The sequence below is a fragment of the Arvicola amphibius genome, chromosome 14 (assembly GCF_903992535.2).
Source record: "Arvicola amphibius chromosome 14, mArvAmp1.2, whole genome shotgun sequence".
Lineage (NCBI taxonomy): Eukaryota > Metazoa > Chordata > Mammalia > Rodentia > Cricetidae > Arvicola > Arvicola amphibius.
The window spans coordinates 26,774,786-26,793,752 of NC_052060.1; the positions used below are offsets into that span (position 1 = coordinate 26,774,786).

General features: G+C 38.6%; 1 protein-coding gene across 2 annotated transcripts in view; it reads right to left on the minus strand.

The window, feature by feature from the left end:
• Window positions 1–18,210, minus strand: part of Plppr4 (phospholipid phosphatase related 4) — a 33,641-nt gene extending 15,431 nt beyond the window's left edge. Inside the window, exon 1 of one of the 2 annotated variants that reach the window (XM_038311891.1) lies at window positions 17,989–18,210. In XM_038311891.1, the coding sequence (XP_038167819.1) occupies window positions 17,989–18,210 (222 nt within the window). The remainder of the gene's footprint in view (window positions 1–17,988) is intronic. The other variant, XM_038311892.1, reaches the window with a different exon arrangement.
• Window positions 18,211–18,967: the final 757 nt, after the last annotated feature.

Below are 18,967 nucleotides of genomic sequence, written 5' to 3' on the forward strand. Positions count from 1 at the left end.
GAGAGTGAGCTACTGTCAGTTTGGAAGAAAATATGAATTCTTTGCTATAGTAGTCCTGTCCTTGCTAACAATATAGACTTATGCATTAATCAAAAATGTTTAGTTTGGCATTGGGAAGATGGTTTGATCAGTATACCGCTTGTTCTGCATATGTGAACATTTGAGTTTGATCTATGCAATAAACTGGCCACTACACACACTTAATCCTAGAGTTTGGGAGGTGGAAAGAGGAGGGTTCTTGGAGCACACTGAGCAGACAGCCTAGCAGAATTGATGCAGTTCTTTCCCAGTGAGCAGTCCTATCTCAAGAACAAGATGGAAAGTGGCTGAGGAAGACACCCGTCAGTGGCTTGCCTCTCCAGACGTTCCCCCCGCCATGACTCCCTTTTTTAGTTTAAGGTTTTGGTATTTGTGGAATACATAATGTTTACATAAACAAACAGGTAAGATATTTTATAAAAACATGATTAACCAGTGATCATTTCTGGCTATTTGTTTAAAATATAATTTTTCAAGATAGAGTTACACTTTCTATTCCCAGGAAATCTTTTTCTTTTTCTTTTTTTTTTTTTTTGGTAATGAAGTGAGCATTAGGTTTATTGGAAAAATTAGTGATGAATGGTGATTACTCTGCTTATGGCTTTCTGGTTTTCAAATGAGTGGTTTCTTTTTTTTTTTTTTTTTTTTTTTTTTTTTTGGTTTTTCGAGACAGGGTTTCTCTGCAGCTTTTTTAGAGCCTGTCCTGGAACTAGCTCTTGTAGACCAGGCTGGCCTCGAACTCACAGAGATCCGCCTGCCTCTGCCTCCCGAGTGCTGGGATTAAAGGCGTGTGCCACCACCGCCCGGCCAAATGAGTGGTTTCTATGGAACAAAACATTGCATTGAAATATTTGTGTTTTGCCTAATCCATTAGCATTTGATGACTAAACAGCTTGCCATCTTTACACACTCCTTCCTAACTTGGTCTACAGTGATAGTAGCTTTTCATCATGAGCAAAAAAGCAGTTCTCCCTGGTGTATACATGTGACTGAAATTCCCATTTATTTATTTTATCTTTAATTTAGTAAGTATGTCAAGCCAGATAATTTCCTCTTTTGGAAATTAATGTGATTCATTGATTTTTAATCCACTTAATTTAAATCTTATTGCTTGGCAGATAGGTTATATTGCTGTCCTTGTTTTTATAGGTGATAAGCCTTCATAATAACAAGTGGCAGTTAGTTGTTGAACCTAGCTCATTCCAAAGTTTTATGTATTAAAGACGATTCTATCTTCCTTTCCAAATATTAAACAGAAATAAATGTTTCAGATAATGAATTATGACTTACATCAATTTAAAAGATAACTGTTAGCTTGTGGTTGTTCTCTATTTATCACTCTTTAGTTAAAATATGAATTAATTAGTATAAACAGACTTTATCTTAAATATGTGGTTTCTATAAAACTGGAAAGAATTTCTCTATGTTTTTTGAATGCTAAATATTTCACCTTTAATCAGATTTCTCTACCTACTTTCTATTTTTTTTCTGGAAAATTTCTTGTGTCACCTACATGTACTTTGCACATGGGAGTCAGATTTGTGATCTTCAGTGCCCATCTGGATAACATTTGATGATCAATTTTTTTCAATGCTCATAAACTTACAAGTGAGCAAAAATGTTACCAATATAATCAATCTGAAAATAAAATTGGCCTTATTTAGCAGAGACATATCCCCCATGGGACGTTTGTGTCTGATCACATGTAAAAACCATGCACTACTACATTAGCAGTGACATAGCTACAGAATGAAGGTATTATTTTCAGTGCATGGGCAATGGGAAAGAATGCTTAGAAGTTTGCAGTGTAGTAGAACCAGTGGAGTCGGATGACTTTCATGTGGCTGGGAGAGTCTAGTTCCAGTATATTCACTGTATCAGAGATCACATTGGAAGGACTTCTTCAATTTCAGTTTTCTTATCTCTGAAAGTAGCTATGATATGAGTACCCATCCCTGCCAGTCAGCTGACACGAAGAAATGTGCTATTGTAAACAAAATGACAAGTGCCTGGAATAGAGATTAGCGCTTTGGTCCCATTTTGCACATTCTTTTCTACCTGTGACTTCAGTTACCTATGATTTAAAAATATTCAGCAGAGAACCTATGGATAAACATGCAAAAAACCATAACAACTTTTATTATAGGATATGATAATTGTTCAAATTTATTATTTGTGTTGCTAATCTCTCCCTGTTGCTAATTCCTAAGTTAAACCTTATCCTAAGCCTGTATAAAGAGAAAAATGCACACAGGGTTTCTATAAACAGCTTCAGGTACCCTCAGCCATTCCTGGAATAGAACTTCTACAAATGATTGATAGCTGCTGTCTAAAGTTGGCCAATGTAATTGTATAATGCTAGCAATATGCTAACTGGGTATATAGAATGGGTCTGATGCTTTCCCAAACTAACATCTTTAGGCCGTGGTCTAATCATACTTCCTATTTTGCCATTAATGGTTGCTGATACAATAATGACTTTCAAACAGATACACATGGATTGGTACAGGCAAGCAATAAGTTACCTTGTGAATTAAAATAATTTCTATTACTAATCTCTAGGTCTTTTTGTCTTTTTCACATTAGCCAATTTTTATAGCTGTATTATAGTTATCTGTGTTTCAGTGGAAGCCTGTTTCAATACCTTACTTGTTTTAAAAATTAGAAATAATTTTCTACCCCTTTGATGTTAGTATTTCCATTTTTTTCTTAAAAGCCAGTTAGTTCTTGTCCTTTTCATCAATTTTGTCTTTTACCACCCAAGTACAGTGGACTCAATCACAATGTCATTTAAATCTGTCGTACTTGTCTTCAAAAGTGTTTTTTTTAATCCTTGAGATGCTTAGCAACGGAAGTTGCTTTTGAATGGAGAACGTTGGCAGATGAAATATGCTAATTTGGAAAAACATATATAGAACTTTATATGCACAGAATAGAAAAAGTTATATGGATTTTGATAGCATTTAAAATGAGATCTTGAAGATTTAAAACTTCGCACATAGCCAAGTATAGGTATTTTATTCTTTAATTGTGATAGAGCTAAGAAAATAGTGTGAGCCAGCCTGCTTTGTGCAGCAGCACTAAGAAGGGAAATTACCGGAGCAGTGGAAAAGTGGCTTTCAGGAAGAACAGATTGAGTCTTATAATTACTATGTACTAAGAAACTTGGGAGTGAAAATGATAGAGCAATTTAAAATAAAATAAAACGGTAACTTTTGGAGCACAGAGCCGAGGGAAAGAAAGTTATTTTAAAAGATCACATTTGCTGTGTAATGGTTGTTTTTTTCTCATTTTAGTTTTTAAAGTCCAAATCTACAGCTATGTATCAGTTTTAGTGACATATTTTTGCAATCCACCATGGCGTCTTATCCATATAACCTACTTGCTTTCAGCATGCTGATAATAAGGGCACAGTTCCTCCCCATTGGGGAGCATTCACTTTGCTCTCCACCTGGTGGAACACATGTTGGTTCCTGTCTTGAGCCTAGTTCATGGCCATGGTGGATTCAGAATCTTAGAAGAGTCTCTCAAGGCAGTCGCACCATCTCCACCAAGGGCGCTCAACAGACCCAGCAGTGTTGAAAAATTTGCTTAGTGTTTTCTTTAATAAATATCTATCAAGAGCCTGCCTGATCACACAAGTCAGTGTTTAAGTTGTGATTAAACAGAGACCTTAATGTCACAGATAGTTTTTCTAGGTGAGGAAGGCAGATAAAAATTAAGAAAGAAAACTGAAAAACCTACGGTTTCTGAAGACGAAAGTGGTAGTATTTCAGTGCCGCCTGGTTTCTCTATACCTTAAGTAAGACCTAGCTTAGATGCCATCTAATCGTATGCAAGTAACCTGAGAGAGTAACCTGAGCTGAAGTCAGAGAGGCAGACCCGGTAGAGAATTGGAATCAATGGCTGGAGATGGTATGCTCTGCAAAATAAACTGGACATATTTGGAGAGAGGAAATGGAGGTATAACAGAACTCAATGTATCTTTTACCAAGATTGCCCTGGATGTGGCAATTGAGGATAGACAGTGGGGTCCTGAAGTAGAAGTAGAGTGAAAATCTGAATGCTCCCCAAAACTTAGCAAAACATGTATTCACACGCAACAGTTGCAAGGAACATGTTTATGTGCGCTGCTCAAACTCAACGCGGGAGGGACTTGAATACCAATGGATGCGGAGTAGACCTAGCTGTCCATTCAAGAGAGGAGATAACTGTGATGTGACCCAGAACTAGAGCTATAGAGAACCCACTAGTTATAGTTGTAGTTGGGGAGACATGACAGGAATTCAGTGGATGGTCAATGAAGAAGAGAAAACAAGAAAGGTTTTAATTGCAATCCAAGCAGCAGGGCCAAAAGGACAAGTTCCTAGGCAGAAGAACGCTGGGTGAAACCTGGGAGAGAATGAGCAAAGGTTCTGTTTTACAGCTGTTCAAACTGAGGTGTCTCTTGGTTGTTTAATCACAGCTGTCCAGCAAACTGTAATGTGCTATGTGGAAGGTAAAAATTATAAGGAGGAAGGGTGAAGTTACAAGGCATTGGATGCTTTAAGTTTGAGCAGCATCCTCACTTTCGAAGAATTACACTTGCACAAAAATTTCCAAGTTGTCTTGGTTTTCCAGTGAGTAATGCCACAAGAAATCAAAGACTATTATTATGCATTTTTTTTCAAAGGAACAATTGTAAATTAATAAGATTTGTAATGAGAAGACTAACGGCCATTCTGACAGATATTCCAAAATCAAATACAATGGGAAATTTGGGACTGAGGGAAATGACTCAGACAATAAAGTGCAGGAAGTTTGAGGACTTGAATTGGATTCCTAGCACCCTTGTGAAAAGTAACTCAGCATGGTCGCCTCTGTAATCCTGGTGCTGGGGTAGAGGGAGGAGCTAGGAGGAACTAATGTTTTAGGATGAATGGTCTGTTCCCTGGCTCAGTGAGAGACCCTGCCTCAAAAATAAAGTGGAGAAGCTTAGCAGATAAAACACTTTCCAGAAATCAAGAGGATCACAGTTGTGAGCCTCCTTGAGTCTCAAAAATCACACAGACCCACATAAAAGTTGTAGAAGTCACATCTCTAACCCCAGTGTAATGATAGAAAGATGGCAGGCAGTAGCAGGGGAATCCCCAGAAGTTCTCAAGCCTGCTAGCCAAGGTCGCAATCTCCAGGCTTTCCTCTGACCTTCACACAAGTGCTGTAGTATGTATGCCCCTGCATTTACACACACAATCCACATACACACAAAAGAAAAAAAGGAAAATAATGGAATGGTGGATGAGGAACAGGCTTGATAGACACTTCAAGCTCCCACATATGTTCACACACATATGAACACATGCACAAAATATGAAATTCCACATAGCAATACATACATTTAAATAGAAAAGTATTAATAGGTCAAAATGGTTTTATTAAGGACTGACCACTAATAAGGTTGTCAAGAAGTGGAAATATAAATTGTTTACAATATTTAGTATGTGGCATAGGGAGTAATTAGGAGGAGAAATTTGGGCTTGGAGGAGAAAGAAAAAGGGACCAAGAGACACCAGGGAGATGTCAGGGACTGTCCAGCCAGACAAGAAGGAAGCAGGACGTAGAAATGAAAGACAAGTAGAAAGCCCCAAGGCAAAATGTAGATGAGTAGAAGCTGGGTTGAATTAAGTTAAAAGGGCTAGTGGGACAAGCCTATGTGCAGACTGAGCATTTATAACTAATAATAAATCTCCATGACTTTATTTGGGAGCTGATTGGCAGCCCAAATAGTTTCAGCTATACTTGTGTGCTTTGGAAAAAGACTACCCTTTTGTTTTTAACTCTTAAACACTTTCTATATTCATTTCTTCCTTATAAATTAGTCATAAAGTATTTTACTTGCTCAAATCTATGATCTGTCCTTACTAGATCCCATTGTATTTTGACTTAAAACAGAATTTATTGAGCACACTCATGCTTAAAGAGAGAGGTGTGGATTCTGATTTTTATTTAGATGTTTCCTCCTACTTATCTGATTCAATTTCAGTTACTTCCTTGGGAATCTTATGATTTATTTTAGTATAAGGACTCTGCCCCAGATAAGTTAAACAGTGTTCTTGATGTCTGTGTGACAAGGCCAGTAATTGAATTCTGCTCTGTTAAATTCCTGGAATTTCGTGGCCCCATTACATCTTATTGCTCCTCTGTCACATGTCATCATCTGGCATCTGTTTAATGCTTTTCAGGAAAAGTAGCCCCAGGAGTCAGTGGCCATGCCAGTTCAGAGGACAGACAGTTGGAGGGAGCCATGTGTGCAAGGGGCTTGAGCAGTGCCAAGAATGAGGGATGTTGGACATTTTCAAACTACAGTCCCTCTAATACAATATTCCCAGGTCTAAGAGGTTCTTTGTGCAGTTTCTCCAAAGCCATTCTTGTTTTTGTTTATTTTGGTGATATTTTAAGAGTTTTAAACTACTTAGGATTTGGACTAATTTTGTCTCCACTTTTATCTTCCTTAATACATCAGAAATTGGGCATGCCTAAGGCTCTGAAAGGTTTCTCATCTTTGGTACTTCTCTGGTATTCCTGCCTTGGGAACAAAGCTGTTCTGAGGATGCCTGGATCATAGCAGTTGTCATTCATCATTTGGGATAAAAATTGTTCATTTGCTGGCCTATTTAAACAACATGGTCTTTTAGGGCAAAGAAAGTCTTCTGTTCCTATTATATTACTTCTTTATTCTTGATACATTGATGGCCCTCAATGCAGAGTAAGTTAATGCCTATATAGGTGATTGAAAAGGAGATGACATATGTTTAGGCTATTCCTGTAATGTAAACACACACACACACACACACACACACACACACACACATAGTCTTATAGTGTAGTAAAAATAATCCCATACTTGAAAGCCTTATTTATATCAACCATGCACACCAACAGAAATATTTCCTATTTTGTGGTTTTAATGATTTTGCTAGCATATGAGAATATAAGAAACTTACATTGGGTCTTCCCAATTACAGTGTTGGTTAGTAGAAAATAGTTATCATACCTAGTATATATTTTACATCTAAAGGAAAAAAACTGTTCTATGTGTTTAAGCCCGAATATAAACTATATGCCTATAGCTCTAAAAATACTGATGACAACCACTCAATGATTTAATAGTAGAACCTAAAATAATACTTAGTGGCTGCTGCTTTATTACCCGAACATTGATGTGGCATTGGCCTTGGGGGCTGGGCTTTATGAGCATCAGCCTTAACCCCTGGCACTGAAGATTGCTTTGTCATATATGATTAGACACTGAAGTATGTGCATTGTCTTGGAAAGAATTCTGTTCTTGAAACCAAATTAGAGATGAAGACCTGAGGCGGTGGATCAGTATTTCATGTGTTGAAAGTAAATTGCTTTGTAAATCCTTTCTTATGGGCATAATTTCTCTTTCCCTGTAACATACAGCTGACTTTCAAAAAAAATGATACTAACTGCAATTTAATGCAACTGATATTTGACAGGTACTATTTAAAGAGCTTTGCATGTTTGAGTTTAGGCAATCTCCAAGATTCATTTTTTTTAAGGAAGTTGCTACTATCATAGATGCCTTATGGATAAGAAAACAGAGCATGGAGAAATTATGTGATTTTTTTTGTAAAGTTATTCAGCTTGGTAGCTGGATTACTAACTCAAGGCATCTGGTTCCCGAGTTCACATTTGTAATCACTGCATATATTTTCCTTTCTTAGAAACATCTACCAGTGACCTACTCTTTTCCAAAATCACTGAGAAATTTGAAAATTAAATATGGAAACATTTTCCTTTGGATACCATCTACTGGGTGGTGTGGATAGCAAATGTTTCTTGATAGCTTCTAAAGAAAAATGTGGTGAGTGTATACTTACCTAGAACAGCATATTCATTTCTAAGTATTGATTTCATTCCAAAAGAGAAACCATACAGATATTTACTAGATATTCTGTTTTTCTTTCTGTCTTAAACAAATAGTCCATAATGTTTTCCCATTAGATGATAAAATAAACCTAAGCAGAGTTTTAAAATGAGGACTCATGTGGACCACAGACACTGACATGACTCTCCAGTCTTCCAGCAATCTAGAAGCTAGGCAATGTTTCTGACACAGTGCTCACTGTCATTTACTTTACAGTTAAAAATATTGACACAAACTAAATACAACAGTTTAAAAAGAAACTACACACACTGGAGATGTAGCTCTGTGGTAGAGTTGTTGCACAACAAGTACACAAGACCATGGGTTTGATCTTAGCACTAGGAAAAAGCAAAATGAAAAACAAATGTTTTCACTATTAGCTTTATTTAATATATGCACTCAATAACAATTTACAGAAGAATTCCTTCCTCAGAGGAAATAAGTCAGCAATGCTTAGATGTTGTTTCCATCCAAGTAACAAAGAGCCATATCATAAGCAATCAGAGAATAACTTATTTGATGGATAAATAGATTTTCATGAAGGTATAAAATTTATCAACCCCATGATATCATTTTAACATCTATTTGACAGAGTATAATTGGTCCATTGAGACTCCGTGTGTGTGAGGAACTGGTGTCTGAATCTAGAACCTTTAGAGTTGGTGGTTCACCTGTAACCAGTCTCGAAGTACAGGTTTTCATGCCATATTAAATCGCTGATAATCTATCTTGTGTGTTTCTGTTCAATTTTTCAACAATATTTGTCTATTAGCAACATTGATAGTTTTCTATTCTTTGGCCAAAATTACATTCATTTTAATTACGCACATTTCATTTTCTCCTTAATATGCCTAATGGGTTGGCCAGCTTTAGAAAAGTCAGAAACCATTTTGTTACAAAAAATAAGCAATTATCCTCTCCTATGTTGATTGACATTGTTTTTTTTGATTTAAAAACAACCAAGAAAACAGTAATGGACTACAGTGTCAGTTAATTTAGGGTCTAGTTACTCTCAGCAAAACACCTCAGCATTAATTTGGTCATAAATAGTATTTTTATTCTTGACATTCAACATTTAAAAACCCACTTGACCAGAAAGAAATTATCCCATTGCATGATTATCTGGAATTTTAATTCTAATATATTCTAGAAGATACCTTAGAAAGCTGAAATGCTCATGGCCCTCATAATTAAGCCATTTCATAGTTTAAATATAAACTTCACATTTCCCTATTACGAGATGAGAGAACATCGCTGGTTGATATTCTTTCTTTTTCTGTTGTGTGTGTTGCATGTATGTATATGTATGTGTGTGGATGAACATGTTTATAGGTGTGTTTGCATGCAGAAGCCAGAGGTTGCTGTTAAAATTTCTTCCAGTGCTCTTGCACCTCATTCACTGGGAAAAGATCTCTCAGTTAAACCCAGATCTCACTGATATGGTAAGTCCTGCTAGCCAGCTTGCTTTGGAGAATTCCCTGTAGATTGGCCACCATTCCCATTTGACATTTATTTAGGCATCTGAGGATCCAGCTCTGGCCTTCACATTTGCTGGGAAAATGTTTAAACTTCTGAGTCATCTCTTCAGTTTCTAATAGTTGAGTTTTAAACAAGTTCCTAGACTTCCCTGTGTCAATTACTTAACTAGTAAATATGAGTTAATATCTGCTCTTAACCTGTGTTTAAGAATTAGAATTAGAAGCTGGGCGGCGGTGGTGCATGCCTTTAATCCCAGCACTCGGGAGGCAGAGGCAGGCGGATCTCTGAGTTCGAGGCCAGCCTGGTCTACAAGAGCTAGTTCCAGGACAGGCTCTAGAAACTACAGGGAAACCCTGTCTCGAAAAACCAAAAAAAAAAAAAAAAAAAAAAAAAAAAAGAATTAGAATTAGATGAGATAACAAAATATTTGCAAAATTACATTAAAGAATAATGGGAAATTCAGTTATTTTATAAATAATGTTGTAAATCATATACTTATTTCTTCCAGTGTTTCCTTTTCTCTCTATAAGAGACTCCATTCATACCAAGTGAAGAAATTGCAAAATTACACATGAACTGTTTGGCGATGGGACAGAAAAATGTGATTTTTAGTATTTTTACATTTCAATTCAACCATACACCATCAAAAAGGGGGTAACAATTCAGAAAAGCAACAGAATCTGTACTGATTACTGTAAAATGCTGCTTAATATGATGCCATGAAATGCACCAAGAAGCTGATGTGAAAAAAAAAAACCACATACACAGTACATCTACATGCTGAATTAGAATGACCTGCATGAATAAATATTCAGACCAGAGCTCCAGAATGGGAGCATGGTGGAAAAAGATGCAGAAAGATTTTATGAACCAGAAGTTGGGGAGGACTACTGAGAAACAGTGTCTTCGAGACATTACAGGGCCATTCTTTCATGAGTTCCCATTGTTATGGTTACCTGTGCAAGATCAAGCCAGTCAGAATCGCCTCATGGATGTAGGAGAAGCTCACAAGGTCCTAGTTGATGGTCACCAAGGAAGGCTTAGTTTTCTTTAGGGTTGTGGCCCCTGGTAGGTTGCTTATGCTCCATATTGGAAACACTAATTCAGTATGTTATTTTTTTATTTAAAGAGAGATGGCATCAAGTTAGGAAGGCGATGTGGATAGTGGTTAGGGGAAATTGGAGTGGGAAGTGGGGGTGGGCATGATCAAATCACATTATATTTATACATGAATTAAAATATAATCTATTATATTATTCTAAAATAAAATAAATTTAATAAAGAAATTCTAGAAATCATAATAACTAGGAAAGAGCATTGCAATAGAAGTCAGGAGAACTGAACTTATTCCTGGTCTGATATTAACTGTATACCTCTTAAGTTAACTCTAACTTCTTAAAACAGTTTTCTTTTACTTGACAGAATTGAGTCAGACGAGATGTTCTTGGATAATGGAGTTAATTCTGTAATAAGAGTTCCTGATTTTGTATTTTATACAATAGTGTTTGCTTGGGACAAAGCCGTGGCTTCTATATATAATATATACTCACACCAAGAGGACACTTTTTCTGTAAATGAAATTTGTAACACACTTCCGGTATAAAAAACAACCATTGTGTCCCAGATGTAAAGTCATCTCAGACAACTTGAGTCCCCAAAGAAATCTCCAAATTTCATTCCTAGAGTAGGTTTCCAATGATCTCACACAGGCTTCACCTTATGTTCAGGTTTCTGGACATGTCTCTCCTAACCCTGGTTGGCTTAGCCTCGCTTTGTTTCTCCTTTCTAAGGGTCATTTCTCTAGCTCCATCACTTGTGAACTCGTCCTACCCATTCCACTTCCTTAAACTCTGTTCCAAGCCTGTCCTTCTAGCCTGTGCATAGCTCCTCATTAATTTCCACGGGTGCCTGGTGAATCCATTTGTTCTTACTGAGAGGAAATGATTCTGCAAGTGAACAACCATCACAGTTTCAAAACATCCATACCAGAAGGAAATCCCTTACCACTGATGGGAAATAGTATCAACAAAGTTAAATTTAGGAGTTAAAATGCACAGAAAATTTCTATTCTTCAGTCTGACCCAATCCCAATCATACGTATCTAAGCAAATGACCTCCAATACCATGAAGCTAGCCATGTGAAAGAGAGGCAGGTTTCTTTATTCTACATCTTCACTAAACCTAGCATTGTTACTGGAAGCATGCAAGATGAACATGATGCAATCACAGTGTGTGAGAAAAATGGGTCTGTACTCAAATCTTGGCTTCATCCTTTCATTGTAATATGCCTTTGATAAGATATTTATCTACATGAGCTACAGTTTTCTGTTTAAAAAGCAAAGATAATAATGCCTTGTTTGAGGCTAGGCATAATTCCAGCACTTGAGAGGCTGAGGCCAGAGGGTGCAAGCCTGAAGCAAGCCTGGATCTGTAAATTGAAATTGTCACAAAACATAACTAAAGTAAGAAGGCAAACAGCAAAAACAAACAACAAAAGAACAAGAACAAGCTACCTCCTTGGTGCAGGGTTCTGAGGACCAGTGACAATGTAGCCAGAGCTTCTTCCACACAAAGAACACTTGGAATTCGCCATACTTTATTAGTATTATACTAAGATCTTTGTCTCCAGCATCATCAACAACACTACCATTACAAATCTCTGAGGCTGGCCGACAAGAACTAATTTCTTTCCTGATGTAAGTGTAGGAGTGATTTACTCATGGAGAAAGATAGAGATTGTGCCTCAGAAGAGGAGAGGAGAGGAGTCACTAACAGGAGGTTACGTGCTCCATGCTTGGTGTTGCAGAAGTGTCTTCATTTAACTCTGTCTCTAGGACTAGAAATCTCTTCGCTTTCTCTTGACTTTCTCTTTTGCATCAATTTGTGGATTGTAACTAACTGGGGAGGGGCGATTTGCCAGCCTCTCTCACTTGGCAGGATTTGGAGTAGTTTTTGAGGAGACTATCTCTAGCCAATCCAGGAAAGGAGGAACATTCACAGTTACTATTTTGGTACACATAAATGCAGAAATGTTGTGATGTTATTTTTCTGGCTGATATTAATGTTTATGTAAAAAAATCTATATTTCACAATAAAGATCAAGGAAGCTACATAAACTTGAAAAAGATGATAAATCGCAGAAATGTGAATTCATGGTAATGAAAGTTAAGATATAAATTTCTTGATAAAAAACTTTCTCAAAAGAAGTAATTTAACTTATTTTGAGGTTAAAATACTGTTTCTGATATATTTTAGATGCCAAGTGGAGAAGCATGATTTTTTTTACACCATCAGTGCTTATATGCATCTGTGTGCAGAGTTTTGAGTGTGTGCTTGTATTTACACGAAACAAAATAATTCAGTCTTGTATTTATGAATATACCTGTAAAACATGTGAATAACATTAAAAAATTTTCCTCTATTTCCATGGGTAAGCATTATCCCAGGAATTGGAAATGATGCTACAAAGTTGAAAAATATTTAAATTAAAAAAATCTGTGACCTACTTATTTTTCTTTCAGAATTTCCATTTTGGGGACTTTATAAATGACTTACCATGTGTTTATAATACATATTGAATGATCTTTGAGTAGTGTGAATAATGAGAAAAATTATGAGTGCTTAGCATAAAGGGGATGCACCCAGACTATAACCCTACCTGAATGTAACGCTGGGTGATTCAGCCCCCAAAGCCTTTGGCTAATAAATACTACCTATGCTCTGAGTTGCAATCAACAACATAGACAAGAGAGCTATCACTTGGAGAGGGCTTTGCCAATTAAAATTCAAGAGCATTTTGGTTTACTTTTGGTTAATGTAAGACTGCTTTGGAGATATATATATATATATATATATATATATATATATATATATATATTCATACTTGTTGAGGGTCCTTCCATAGTTGACCTTTCTTTTCTCATGTTGAACACTGAAAAACTGAATTATCCAACTTATCCATAAAGTAGGGTGATATTCTAGAAGCCATCTTGTTTTGCAAGCTGTCATAGAATGCTGCTGTCAACCATGGACCTAGTTCTCAGCTAAACCAAAGATTAAAGAGGAAACATTCTGTTCACTAACTCACTGTTGAGTGTGGCAGTAAACAAGGACACCATTACTTGAACTTAGAAGCTGAACGCGGGGGCTTGTGTTCACTGGATTATAGAGGTTCTTTACCAGAGTAAGTGAGTTGGGGCATCTTTCCTCCTTGTCTATCCTGGGGATACTAACTGCCGGCTAGTGAGACAGCTGAGGAGTGCCCACTGTCTGCTCACTCTTTCCTGAGTGTCTTCCAGTTGAGGACTGAGTTGAGGAAGCATGTCTTCCTCAAGAAAGATCTCTCACCGTCTCTTACTACATCTTCCTGTTTTGTTGTTGCTTCTTTATCTGCTGTTTTCCTTATGAATCAGGGTCTCAAAAGTGTTGCTCAGGCTGGCTTCAGACTCCTGGACTCAAGTGATCATCCAACCCCAGGCTCCCAGGTTCTGTCTTCTTGTTTTAGTAGAGAGGAAGCCAATGGAGTAACTTTGCTTGTATATACATTCTCTCAGTAAGTGGAATGCACCAGTCTCTGTGATGGTGAACATGAAGTCTGAATTGGTACCCACTCTACCTCAACCTTTGCTTTGTAAACTTGGCTGTGTTATTTAATCTCTATCTATTGCTTTAAAAAAATCTAGTTAACAATGACCTCTTTCATTTAAAAAATTAATTTCTTCATTTTGTGTGTATGTGTATATGCATGTATGCATGGTACATATTATGATATAAAGGTTAAAGGGCAACATGTGGGAGTGAATCTGCGCTCTCTTTCTAACCTTTCCACCGTGTGAGTGGCAAGGATTTAACTCACGTCACTGGGCTTGAGTCATCTAACTGGTTCATTGGCTTCTTTTTAAAAACGGAACCACTGAAGACTGAGCAAGAAAGTGCATCCCCTTATAAAGGCTTCATAAATAATGATCATATTTCCTATACAAAATTAGGAGAACTCCACTGTCCCTACCCGTGACCAATATTACCGAGATTGATTCAAAGAAACCTATGCTATGAAACTCAAAGGAGATAGCTTTCTGGGGATCAGTGTGAACTAATGACGTAGACCTTGTCCAGTCTAGCAGTGAAAGAATCTACTTCAAGTCAAGGGCAATTGTAAAAGAGGAAATGAAACAGCACAGTGTAATCCATCTTAAAACAGGCCTGATGCTTTAACCACAGAGTACATTCTATAGCCAAAAAAATAGGCATCTTATTTTCTATTATAGGTGAATATGTCTACTCATATTGAGCCTATGCCGGATGGTGGTGGTGCACACCTTTAATTCCAGCACTGGAGAGGCAGAGACAGGCAGATCTCTGTGATTTCAAGGCCAGTCTGGTCTACAAGAGCTAGTTCTAGGACAGCTTCCAAACCTACAGAGAAACCCTGCCTCGACAAACAAAAAAACAAAAACAAACAAAACAAACAAAGAAAACAAATAAATATACTGAGCCTAGATAATTTTTTATCATATCAAAAGGAGTATGGAATGAGAGAGCAAACGTAATCAAAATTATCTACTATAAGGCACTGGTGATAGTTGAACCAGGTCATTTCATCTTTAAGGTCTACTTTGTTCTCAATCAACCAAATGTTGCTATTTTCATTCCAGAATTGCATCCAAGTTGATTACAACACTCTCTGGTCCGTGTCAAAAATTTCCCAACTAAGTTCCTTTGTGTCCTCTATGTATTATAAATAGCAATGCAAAGCAGCCAAATATCTTGAAGAAAGACAACTTTGTCCCCCACCATCACAAGACTCCCACACTTTCCCCCTAAATACTGGTCCTCTCACACACTTTTTGTTACCTCGATTATGATATCTAGGCTCTGAGTCTGATTTGTGATGGAAGATCTGCTTGTGTTTTGCCAATCTTTCTTAATCCCTGGGATCTTGGGAAAGTATGTTCCAAGGCCAAGCGCTATTCTTCTCTTGCTTTATATTGACATGTTAATTCAAGCTCTGTTTATTCATCTTGCAAAAGAGACTCATCCTGCAAAGATTCATCCCACTAGCTTCAAATGAGTCATTTCTAAGGAGCTGGGTAGTGCTTCCTGCCAACTCCTAAATAGCTGGAAGACTGATGCTTTCCCCAGTCTTCTGCAGTCTCTTTAGAGGTTCATCATGCATTTAAGGTTAAGGGAAAGAATTTGCAATCCAAATTTGTAGCTCTCTATTAGAAGTCGATTACCCCTTGCCAAATACAGTGCTGTAGGTGCTCATTTAAACCTCATGAAGCAGGCACAGTGGTGCATGCCTGTCACCCTAGTGTATGGAAGGTAGAGAGGCAGGAGGGTCAGGAATTCAAGGCCTGTCTTGATACTAGTTAGTTTGAAACCACTGTGGACTCCATCGAATCCCATTTCAAAACACACACACACACACACACAAACACACACACACACACACACACACACACACACACACACACACACAAACCAGAAAGCAAAACAAGAAATGACTACAAAAATGAGTCTTATAATAAACTGGATGAATGGTTTCAGGTGATCTTTTGTGACTTGTGTTGGAGTAGGTCAGAGTAAAAGTAGTGATTTTTACTCCTGAACAATATAGGACATTTATAAGATATTTGTTCCCAGAGACACCATTCCCATGACTTATAAACACTTTTACCTTTACAATCCTAGGTTAAAGGGTATGTAGTCTGTAATCATTTTCTCAAAAGTCTGTATTTCTATTATTTAAGGGAACAATTAAGTTTTGGTTTGCACCCTCATTCAGAAAGTGTTCCTGTAAGCCATACAGCTGTGTTCTAATGTAGTCAGCTTCCAGTTGATCTCAAGTGAGTATCTCCTAGAGACAAACCCAACAATTCATTAATATATTTCCAATAAATTTAATAGTTTTAGATGTGATTAAAAGTGCTTTAGCAAGACACCCCACTAAATGGATTAGCAATGCCACAAGTGGTCTAGCCACTGGAAAGCAGGCAGCCTAGTTTTCTAATCCTTTATTCTGTTCATGGAATCTTCTGGGCCCACAGTTTTCAACCACCCAAGCAATAGCTTCAAGATTCCTTGTAAAAGGAACAATAAAGAAAACAATGATTTTAAGCAAACAGGCTCTCTCTCTCTCTCTCTCTCTCTCTCTCTCTCTCTCTCTCTCTCCTTTCATTCCCTCCTCTCTACTTCTTTTCTATAAGTCCTAGAGGAAGGTGTCACAGGTCATTTCTCTGAAGCTTATGCAGGTCACATACACCTCTCTTAACACTTGAATCATTTAAAAATATATGACACATAAAAGAAACTACCAGATATATAGTTATCTCCAAGGACAGGCTTGACACAATATTTCTTCTCCAAGTTTCAAGGCAGTGGCTCTTGCCCAATCCAGACAAACCTCTCAGTCATCAAATACAGAATCTGCTACCTATCTGTACTTGGAAGTGAGAACCTCCATGTTTGGCTGAAAAGACAACGAAGGAGGGCTATTTTTAATGCAGCAATAGTTTCAAATTTTTCTGTTCAACGTAAGATGTAATTACATGGACACAGTTTTACTTTTAAAACTATTAGATTTTCCTAAATATATACAATGCACCCTGTCTCTACCTATAATTTAACAAACCCCTTGCTTTAAAATGTCCTCCGAATGCAATGGATCACAGTACACGAAATCCTGTACCTGTCAATCTTTACACCCCTCCCATAAACCGTTCCTCCCTCAAATGCTGCATTAGGGAAGCCAGAGAGGTTCATTATGAGTGCAACCCCATGTTAATTGCTTAACTGTAATACTGTTCAGGTCAGAATAAGAGCACGGATACAAATCATGTGAACTCAGATGATGTCATACATTTAAAATATATATATTCACTTGTTTTTCTATGTATCGACACCATGCTGTATAAATAAATATGAATATATGTTTGTGCACACACCCACACATACCATGGCAAAAGGCCAATAGACTGATGATCGACATCTAGAAATGACCCAATTTTGGAAGCAGATGAAGTACCATAGCAACTGTAGTAGGAGAAGGGCTTGGGAGGGTTAATAGATGCCACATAATCTTAAAACCACACAAACATCTCCTGACCTATAGCTCAGGCAAAGCTGTATGCATTTGAATTCCCACCAAAAGCTCACAGAGTTCTAAATACCGTCAGCAAATTGAAAATCACAAATTCCAAATATAAGCATCACGGCCCCTCCGGGGCACTTATGGACCCTGCACACACAAACACTACAGGGCCAAAACTAGACCTATACTCTGACAGGTATCCCTTCCCCTAAGGCCACCCAGCGAGGCACCCCTAGTGTTAAGCAGCTGGTTCTGGCAGGTGTCCCCAGGCCGACTCAGGGGAGCTCTGGAGAAAAATCTGTAGGGGGAAAGGGAGAGGGTCCAGTGGGGATAGCAGTGGCGCACACCCTGGTGCTCCTGTGTGGTCACCAATCTTACCCAGGACCCAAATTCGTTCCGGAGCTGTCCGGAAAGATCTGCATTATGCCAGGGCCCTGGGCCAACTCACCTCAACGAAATAAAAACAGGGCAGGAGGGTGACGCTGTCCTTGATCACTTTGCCCTTTGGCCTCTCCTTCGCCGACATCCCCGCCGACTGCCGGGCTCCACGTCCTCCCCCGGGCGAGGTGTGCACCGCGCCGCCAAGGCAAGCTGCCTGTTCCAGCCGCAAGCGCCGGGCGCCGCTGATGTCACATTCCCCGCGGGCACCGCTGGAGCCAGCGCGCTGCATGCAGCGTACCCGCCTTCTCCCCGCCCCTCTTTGCAGTAACCCCGCGGTTCCCTGAACCCGCAGGTCTCCTTCTTCAGCACTGCGTTTGACCCGGTCGGGGTCGTGCTGGCAAGGGATAGTCTGTTCCCTCCTCCAAGCTGTTGCTGCTATGGCTTCCCCTCCCTGCCACTCTCCCTGAGCTCGCCGCCCAGGCGAAAGGCTCCTCCGGTGGCTGTCGGAGCTTGACGTCAAGAGTAGGGGGAAAAAACTGGTGAAGCACTCCAGGTTTCTGCAGAAGCAAGACTGAGGAGCCAGGCACCTGGCCTCAGATGGTCTCCTATCTGGTATTTGTCTTGGCTTCCTGGAGAGCAGAAACCTGCACAGCACCCCTACCCATAGCAAGAAAAGCTCCCTCAACCTGTGCAGAATTAAAACTCGAACTTCATTCTGATAAGTAGGCCAAGGAGGGAATTCACTGGGAACTGGCTGCTACCCAAGAGTGTCAGCCCTGCCTGCAGATCTCTAGAGAGGTAACTCCCAGGAAGCATGGAGAAAAGCTTGGTTCAGCTGGGGAACCTAAGTGAGTGTTTCCTGCATTTGAAGAGATAGGGTGAAGAGGCATCGTCATAAACCCAAAGGCCAGGAAAGGTTCTAACTTCACTCTTTAAAAAAATAATAATAAATTAATCATTTATTTTACTTCGCAACAGCAGTTTCCCCTCCGCATTCCCTTGCCATTTCCTCCCCGCTCCCGCTGTAACCCACCTCCCCTTTCCAA